Here is a 9,889-nt window from a genome sequence, read left to right on the forward strand (position 1 = left end):
GTTGGGGGGGGGCCGCAGGCCAATCAGGGTGATGAGAGCCCAATGGGGTGGGGCTGGCCAGGGGGAGGGGCCACAGGTAGTTGGCCAGCTAGCCCTGCCCCTGATTTGGGTATGGGGGCTGATCTGGGGTGGGGCTGGGCAGGGATATGAGCTGCAGGAGGTTGGCCAGCTGGCCCCACCCCCTATGGGGGTGGGGGGCCGGGTGATCAGAGGCAGGGCAGACTTGGGGGAGGGGCACGGGAGGTTGGCTGGCCAGTCCCACCCCATCCAGCCGGTTCGCTGGCTGCAATGGGCATCATAGCAACCAGTTGTTCTGGTCTTACATCATTCTGGTTGCTGGCTTTTTATATATATAGACTACCTTTACTGCTAACATAGCAGTTCACACTTACAGAGGTGATGTGTAATTCATGTTATACCCTAGAAAAACCTCCAATCCAAAAAAACCGATGTCCTCCTCCTTTGATTAGTAATGAAAATGGAAGCACAGGGAGGTTAAAAGATTCTCTTAAATCATAAATCCATTTAGTGGCAAAGATGGAAAAATAACACATGAATGTTCTATGGCTATCAGAAGTCTCCACACAAAATTCCCTGAACAACTCTGCCCAAGATTTAATCAACAGACTTCTGGATACCTCTTCTCTAGAAGGGAAGGGGAATTTGAAAATCTTTATAGAGTGACTACTCAGTCAGAAAAAGACAGAAAAACTGAGAAAGATAAAGAGAGGGAGAAGGAAAGGGGAAGGAAGAAGGAGAACGAGAAAAAGAGAATTAATGTATCACAATTCTCTTACAATTACAAAGCCATTTAGTTTATTTTGGGGGGGGGGTTGGGGGGGTTTGCTAACTCATGGAAATCTAGGCTTCCTCTATTCCTCATCATCCATACCTAATCCTTAATTAAGTCCTGCCAATTTTGCTTCCTAATTAATTCCTCTACTTTTCTATCTCATTACTATCTTCCCAACCCATGCTATCTTCATCTCTTTTTTAAAAAAATATATTTTATTGATTTTTTACAGAGAGGAAGGGATAGGGATAGAGTTAGAAACATCAATGAGAGAGAAACATTAATCAGCTGCCTCCTGCACACTCCGTACTGGGGATGTGCTCGTAACCAAGGTACATGCCCTTGACTGGAATTGAACCTGGGACCCTTTAGTCTGCAGGCTGATGCTCTATCCACTGAGCCAAACTGGTTAGGGCCTATCTTCATCTCTTAATCAGACTACTAAAAAGTATTCATAAATTTTAGCTCCTACCATTCACTTTTCCCTCTTTATAGCCAAAGAGAATTTTCAAACCAAAAATCTGGTTTTTCACTTAGTATCCATTCTCTTCTTTGTTAATTCCTTTTGCTCCTCTTCCTTCTTTCTAGTCTCCATCCCTTTCTTCACTTGTGTTTCCTTTTTCCATCTAACCTTCCCCTTTGCCTTCCTTCCACCTTTCCCTCCAACTATCCTTCCTTTCCTCCATCCTTTCATCTATCCTTCTTTCCATCCTTTGTCCTTCCTTCCTTCTATTATTATCCTTCGGCCCATTAATCTTTTAATTATTCAGTAAATACTTGCTGAATTCTTCCTATACATCAGGAACTATTCAAGGTTAGCATAGTACATTGGCAAACAAGACAAAGAATGCTTCTGTCATCAAAATGTTGGATTCAAGTGAAAGGAAACAGTGTAAGTGATATAAAATAATGTTTTAAAGCATAAGAAAATACAGGGTAATTTTCCATTCCTCCTAGAGCACTAATCAGACTCCTTTAACATGGCCTATTAAACTCCACATGATCTAGTCCCTGACTTTTTCCTCACCTCTGACAAAGCTGTCTCTCTTTTTAGTCATTTTCCTTCCTGTCTCAGAGCCTTCCCGCATGCTGTCCTTTCTGCCTAGAAACTTAGTTAATTGCTTCCTACTTACCCTTTAAATCTCAAATGCCACATCTTGAGGGAAGTCTGTTATAGACTCTCAGAATTCCCTCTGCTTTCTCCTATGCTACTCCACATTTGAAATCATATATGTGTCCAACTATCTGATGCTAAGTCCCATAACAGCAATAACAATGTCTGGATTGATTACCCTTGAATGATAGCTCTTAGCACAGAACATAGGAGGTGCTATTACATTTAAATAACTACTTGAGAACATATATTATAACCTTAAATTGGACAGAAGTATAGGTATAAAGGAATATTTTTTAACTATACAATTTGTAAATCAAAATCCATTTAAAAAAAAGAAACTTAGTGTATAATAATCAAGCTATTCCAATAGCAAAAGTGAAACATATACATACATTTCATGAAATATACCAAAATAGAAAAAAAGTATAACTAATGTGGTTATATTAGAGCAAAGGAAAAAAGCAGACAGATTTCAATATAAATTTAGTTTAAAAAAAAATTACTTACATCTTTGATCTAATGAAACAAAATAAAATATATGAAGTGATCATAAATCCTTCAAAAGAAAAATAAGTCCAAGTAGTAATCAGAAAGAAGCACTTAAAGGATAGAAGAGACTAGCAAATCAAATCCAGCAATGTAATTTTTTAAAATACAGGAGATAATATAACAAGTAAAAATATTTCCTCAATAGATATTGTATCATCAAATGTCAATCCTAAATTTAAGTTATGAATTTAATTTAATACCAAAAATGGTTTTTTCTTTTAAATGAATCCTAAAATATATGTGGAAGAATAAGTATTGAAGTATCCTATTAAAAAAAAGGATAGAAGAGAGAACAAAGGTTAATAAGAAAATAAAGGCAAACAAATTAATCAGATGAAAGTTTTGATAAAAGATGATTAAGCTAAAGCACACATTTTAATGTCAAAACTCAGTATTATGAACAAGATCTATTTTTAAAATCATAAATGAAAGGGAGTATTTAGGTATAGGCTGGATACAGAAAAAAGTATATAACAACTGATAAAAGACAACAGAATGGTAAATGGTCTAGGAGAAGAATGACTATCATGTTGTTCAAAGCAAGAAATAGGATATACAGGTGTTAGTGGATATTTTTAATATTTCAATTTGTTAATTGATAAACCATAGCTAAGAATAACTAGTAAAATATTTTTAAGAAAAATTAATCAATTAATCAATAAATTCTTCAGTAAAATGCCATGAAGTCAAGTAGTGCATTACAACAGTAATACTTGTGCTACCATGTTAATAACCAACAAGCATGACAGCTTTTATTTGGTAGTAGCATTTAATAACATGGGGTGGGAAGCCGGGGGTGGTTGGGGATGGCTATTGTTTTTAAAAATCCTCAGCTTGCTTTCATAGCCAGCACTCCCTTCCCCCACTAAAATAAAACAACAAACATCAATTACAAAAACTAATCATTATATATGACCGAAAAAGAATAATCTGACATGTAATTAGGTTCATGAAATTACTTCTCACATGTAGATCTAATGAAATCCAAACAGTCAAGTAAAGAAGAAGGATCAAACTCTAGTCCAGATCAGCAGTGTGATCCCCAGACTGGGAGTAAAAACTATTCCAAATGCAAATTCCTGGGTCCTGCTCCAAATCTAGAGAACCAGAAATTCCACAGATAGGGCCCACGTGACTGATACATGCTGATAACTGAGATTTAAAAAAATGCAAACTCTTCAAAGGGATGGATAGCTTCAGAGAAAAGCAATTATCATTTTCAAAATTAGGTCTCCATCTCTATTTCTATTTCTTAAGAACTCCTAAGTCAATGGCATGTAAGCAAGTATTTATAGAATTCTAATACACTTTAAAAGAAAGCAAAGATTTTTATTTAATAGAAGTTGCTACTAATTTAGAAGCTTTATAACAAAACTATACTTTTATCTATTATGAATTTTTTTAAAAGCTCTTTGTTTAGAAACATATTGCGCTATTTGGGTTGGTAGCATTTGTCCTGTTTTTCTTTTTAATTTTCCAGAGCAACATATAAAGTTAGAAAAAGTCAGTACTAGATATTTTGGCCAAAAGTTTAATAAGAATAATTTAAGTTAATAGCGACTATAAAGCTTGAGGATTACTTCTGGGTACCAAGGATTTATGTTTTGCTATTTATCATCAGAATAATAAAAATATGTCTGTCTGTACATGAACTGTAACTCTTGAACCATAACTATGGTAGAATATAGCAAAATACCTTAAAATTTATATCCCTGCTGTTTTAATACCATAATTAAACAAAGACTGCATTACAGGTTGCTGTATGTGCTTCAGGAGAAACTCTTTACATTAAAGACTTCAATGCCCCTGAGTTCTTACCTAGGACCTCTGGTGGCTCTGACTGGAGGCCTTCTGGCTGCTGACCCTGAAGCAAGAAAATCGTGTCTCCTTGATCAGTTCAAAAACTTCACAAAGTCCCACCTCAATGATCTATTTAAGATGGAAAAAAAAAGAGTATACCTTATAACCAGACAGTTTAATACAAACAGCTTACTTCCAAAGCAAATCATTAATGCTGCAATATTTAAAAAGCAAAAAGAAACACATTTTTTTTTTAAAAAGAGGAAGACCCAATATGTTTAATTTTAAGATTTAGGTTTAAAAAACTATTCAGTTACATGGATGGTTAAAAAATAGTGACACTGTTTAAAAAGCAATTTTAAAATGAAGCCATAATAAAATATCATGAAAACTGTTTGTAACAGTGAATTAAGTACTATAGAATGCATTCACTCAGAAAAAATAAACTATTAATTTACAAAGTTCGTTTGGCTATACTCAAGCAAATCAGCATTCTTTTTGTTCATAATCATGTTAATTGCTACTTAGAGCCAGAAAAAAGTCAACAAAGCATACATGGTGAAAAGATAAAAGTAGGAGTTTTTCACCTTACCCTATCCTATTATGGCACAATTGTCATATTATTATTTATAGACAGTGCCCCTTCTTCTTTTAGGTTTTATCATGAAAAGAATTTAAAACTGCCTACCTAAAGTATCACTACTGCTTGTACTTTATCTTATTATTCCTTATTAGGATCTAGCCAAAGGTAAATAAGGCAGTAACTAAAGAATTAGAAATGTGACGAACTGATATAAGGAGGTAGCTTCAGACTGATATACCAATAGATAATGAAATTCCACTTCTCAGTTAATGCCAGATAGATGATATTTTCAGGTGTTAAATTATTTGGAGAAGTAACATAAAAAGTTAAAGTAAGAACAATTAGTATAAATTTATCAAAGCATTAATACCATTAGATATAACAATGGAAGAGTATTCTCTCTACTGAGATGTATGCAGTAATTCATACATATTATATATATACATACATACATATATATACACACACATACATACATATATGTGCGCGCGCACGCACACACACACACACACACACACACACGAGACTCAGTGCACAAAATTATAGTCCGGGAGCCCTCAGGGGTTGTCCTACTGACAGCTTAGCTGCAGCTGGCCTCTCTCTGCGGGAGGCAACCAGGCTGATCAGAAGAAGACGCCACCCCCATCACCCTGCTGCTGCTGCCACTGCTGGCTGCCGCAGCCACGAAGCTGTTTTCATCAACATGGACTCCAGTCCCTTCACCTACACTGTACGTGCGCGCCCACACGTGGCATTTTGTGGAAGAACCACACTCAAGGGGCCAAAGAGCCGCATATGGCTCGTGAGTTGCAGTTTGCCAACCACTGGTATAGATGAACTTTGAAATTGCACTTTACACCTTTTTTTTCTTTTTTAAATATTTTTATTGATTTTAGAGGGAGAAGGGTATATATCAACATCCATCAGCTGCCTCCTGCACACCCACTACTGGGGATTGAGCCCGAAACTGGGGCATATGCCTTGACTGGGAATCTCTTGGTTCATGGGTTGATGCTCAACCACTGAGCAATAGCACGTCAGGCCTGGTCTGTTTCTTTAGTAACAGGGTAACTGGTGAGAAGGCAAGTCACAGACTACAAACACTGGAGGCTTTTACAATGAAGTGGGGAGGCATCTAGTAGGAGCAGAAAGGACCCAGTTTTCTCTGCTCCCAGACTCCTTCTACAGAAATGAGGGTGTGTGTGTGTTTATCTTAATTCTTATACACTCCTTCCATAAAAATTAAGCAAGTGCCCCCTTCTCTTGATTTCTTTCCTTTCTTACTAAATGGCCAGTTTGTCTAGAAATTTCATTGCTTCCTGCACTTCTTCCCTTTTTATCTCTTCTAGAAAAAAACACAGAGTGTGCTTACTTATGTTGCGGGTACGGATTTCAGCTGGGGACTGCTAATATTGTGCTACTCTGATATCCAGAGACAGATGGGTGGGACTGAGGCCAATGAGGCAGATAAGACAGTAGATTGAACAAGCTCTTTAGGCTCATCCCTGCCAGGCTCCAAGGAAAATCCAACGAGTTGCCTCTAGTTTGGGAAAAAGATTTCTCCTCTGAAGGGAGAGAAGGGTAGAATGACAAACCAGGACTTTGGTCATTAGGGGATGGGACTTCTGGCCTCAAAGAGGATTAAATAGCACCTCTGATGGGAAGACTGGAGGATGGGATGCCAAATGAGAAGTTTGACCATAAGGAAAGTGGAGGACAAGCTACTTTAGCTCCTCCATCCCCAGGGTAGGTCTCGGCCCTCTCCAGCTTCCTGTGACTATCAGAAAATCCAGCGTATAAATTCTGTTTGGTTACCTGCCAGTCTAAAAGCTTCTCCTCTGGCTTAGAGCTTTCTGCTTGAATAACTGTGTAGCCTAACCAGAGGTGACCAGAAATTCAGTCAGAAGCCTCAAATGACCTGACCCTCTAAAATGGGAAACAGGAATCCAGGTAGTTTGTTCCTTAGTAGGCAGTAGTCCAAACACCCAGTGGTGAGTAAGGAGTGGGAAGGCAGGAACTGAAGATCAGGCCTGGAAAATGCTATAGATAGCTGAGTATGTACTTGGGACCTGGAGTTAAGCACCTGTATTCACATCTGGCTCTGTAAGGCCATGGGCAACTTAAGAAGTAGCCTACATTTCCTTATAAATGGTAAGGATTAAATGAGATAACCCATTCAGAGTGCAATTGGCAAGTGCCAACACAAAGTAAGCACTCAATGTGTGTTAACTACAGTCCCAAGGAATCCTAATCCATCCTGCCAGAGAAGTACCACACTCATATCTGTTTCTCAGCTCGCACATTTAATCAGAGGGTTTTGGCGTCTACTGGGTTGGCTTTCCATCCATGATCTCCGCTGGAAGTAGAGCCCCACTACATCAGAGCAGAGGCAGCAGCATCTATCGGGAGTTTTAGCCTCCTACGCAGAGGGCAGGCTCTCCTTCGGGCTGTGGCACGGTCCACGGCTCTCTGTAGGTGGTGGGTCAGGGCCTAGCTTATCTTCATTTCTGTTAGGCTTCGGGGCTCCCTTCACTCCCTGCGCCCTGTCTGCTTTCAGGGCTCACCGGGTGTGTCCGCCTGGCCTGGGCTCTCTGATGCGAGGAGCTCTGCAGGCCGACAGGAGTCAGGAGGAGAAGCCGCACGCAGGGTTGGGATGACTCCTTAGAGCCGAGGCCCGTGTCCAGCCAGAAGGGAGAGGGGCGACCTCGGCCGGCCGGGCCCAGCCCATTGTTAGTGGTTTGCTCCCGCTGCCCCGCTGGCTACCTGGTGGTGGTCCCGGGGGCTCGCGCTGGCCGTGGCGGAGCTCCCGAGTGAAGGTGTCTCTGAAGCGGGCAGCGCACCGCAGCCCGGCCACGAGGCCTCGCAGATGCAGGGCCAAGGCAGTGAGCTGCGCCGCACGCCTGGATAGGCCGCCACTCACTCCACCAGCTGCGGGCTATGCAGCAAACACACTTTACACTTTGAAGCCTGACTTACAGTCACTGAGAACAGCACACTATACTTTCTGCTCCCTCAATATTAGGAAGAAAGAGTATATAAGGAGAAAACTATGTAATACATCGAATACAGTATGATTTCATTTATGCACACATATATTTTTAATGTGTGTATATAAAAAGGTTTCTAGTGGGTATTTTTGGTTATTAGGATTTTAGAAGTACTTTCTAACTTATAAAAAATTTTCTGCATTTTTCAATTATCTACAATATGTACTAACTTTATAATTAGCAAAATAAATCAACAAATGTAACTTTTAAATAGTTCATTATGATAATCAGATAACGCAATAAGCTTTAATACGTTCAATAATAAACCATAACTACCAATGAACATGGTCTTCCACTTCTCTTCAGAAAACAGTCTTTTGTGAATTTTCTGAATTTTACCTTTACTGTTGCTTTCAAATAATTAAATCATGAAGGCTCTCTATTATACCTGAAAGAACACAAAATCCAAATAACTCCCTGATACAGCCAATCCAATATCACTACTGGGAAAAGTGAGATAAAAACATACTTGGCATAAGAAAAATGACTGAATGAGCCTTTCAAAGTTTTATTTTCCTCTCCTACAATCATATATTTCCAAAGGTGATTTTATTATTTCACTAATAAGTGTGAACAAGAGAATTTAATTACATCACATTTAGATTTAATAATTATCTCTTTGCCATTAGAACTTGTATCCTATTCTATTACAATCCTGATTATCAGTTCTAGAACCTCCAAAATACATTTTTAAAAGTTCAAGAGGAAAATAGAAGCACATTTATATACTACTACCGAGTGAAGTATACTGTTTCTTAAAAACTTTTTATATAAAGTAAATATCTGATACAGACAACATTTACAAATAACAAAAAATAAAAATCTAGAGGGGAGAGAGAGGCAGTCAGAATGCTATGGGTTAGGGCAGGGTGGGGAGTGAAACAGGTGATGTTTTTGGCAGCCATTTACATGACATAAAGGATTGACACAGAAGAAGAGATGATGAGGTCTTTAGGGTGTGAAGTGATTGGAATTTGAGGGTAGGCAAGAAATGCTGGCATTTTGCTTTTCTTTTGACAGGTCTGTGCCTTTGTTCCAGATGCTAGTCTTTTATGTCAGTTCTTTCATTTTCTCTGTTGTTCCTCTCTTGCTCCTCCTGAATGTGTGACTTACTTTCCTTCTCCTCACCTAAGGTTTCTTTCTCTCTTCCTTTTTCTCTCACATAATGGAGAGAGTTTTTTGTTGTTGTTAAAGTACCCTTTTGAAACAATTTTTTCCTCTTTTTGACTTTTAAAAGTTAAAATAAATTTGTTATATAGACCTTGCTTGTCAGGGTTTTTTTGCTTTATGTTTTTTGTGGGTCATTAATCATTAACATTTTTAAAAGGACTTTTTTTAATCCCCACCTAAATGTTTCTATATTAAGTTTTTTTCTCAAAACAGTTTTTACACAGTTCAAATTGTCTTTAATTAACTAATTTCCAGATCCTCTAAAGACTTCCAAGTTTTATAGCTACATAATTGTTTTATTATTATTGATTTTGGAGAGAGGAAGGGAGAGGGAGAGAGGGATAGAAGCATCCATGATAAGAGAGAATCATTGATCAGCTGCCTCCTGCATGCCCCCTACTGAGAATCGAGAATGCAACCCAGGCATGTACCCTGACCGGCAATCTAACTGACCTCCTGGTTAATTGGTCCACACTCTACCACTAAGCGACACTGGCCTGGGTAGCTACATAATTTGTAATAATGAAATTTAGGAGTCACACTTCCCATCTAGTCCTATTTGAGGCTAGTCATGCCAGATATTTTATTAAAAGAAGCAGACTTACATAGACTAATTTACTTCTTAATTCAGTAGAAGTTTTTGAGTTTATAGCTTAGCTTATATTTATATTATACTAGAGGCCCGGTGCACAAAAATTTGTGCACTGGGGGGCCCTCAGCCCAGCCTGTGCCCTCTTGCAGTCTGGGACCCCTCGGGAGATAATGACCTGCTGGCTTAGGCCTGCTCCCGGGTGGCAGAGGGCAGGCCCAATCCCTAGGTGCAGCCCCTG

General features: G+C 38.8%; 1 protein-coding gene across 1 annotated transcript in view; it reads right to left on the minus strand.

Moving 5' to 3' along the window:
• Nucleotides 1-9,889, minus strand: part of MYCBP2 (MYC binding protein 2, E3 ubiquitin protein ligase) — a 253,516-nt gene that overhangs the window by 232,498 nt on the left and 11,129 nt on the right. Inside the window, 2 exon segments of the mRNA XM_015558101.1 lie at nt 4,278-4,331; nt 4,334-4,388. Of these exon segments, the coding sequence (XP_015413587.1) occupies nt 4,278-4,331; nt 4,334-4,388 (109 nt within the window).

Source organism: Myotis davidii, unplaced genomic scaffold, assembly GCF_000327345.1.
Source record: "Myotis davidii unplaced genomic scaffold, ASM32734v1 scaffold268, whole genome shotgun sequence".
NCBI lineage: Eukaryota > Metazoa > Chordata > Mammalia > Chiroptera > Vespertilionidae > Myotis > Myotis davidii.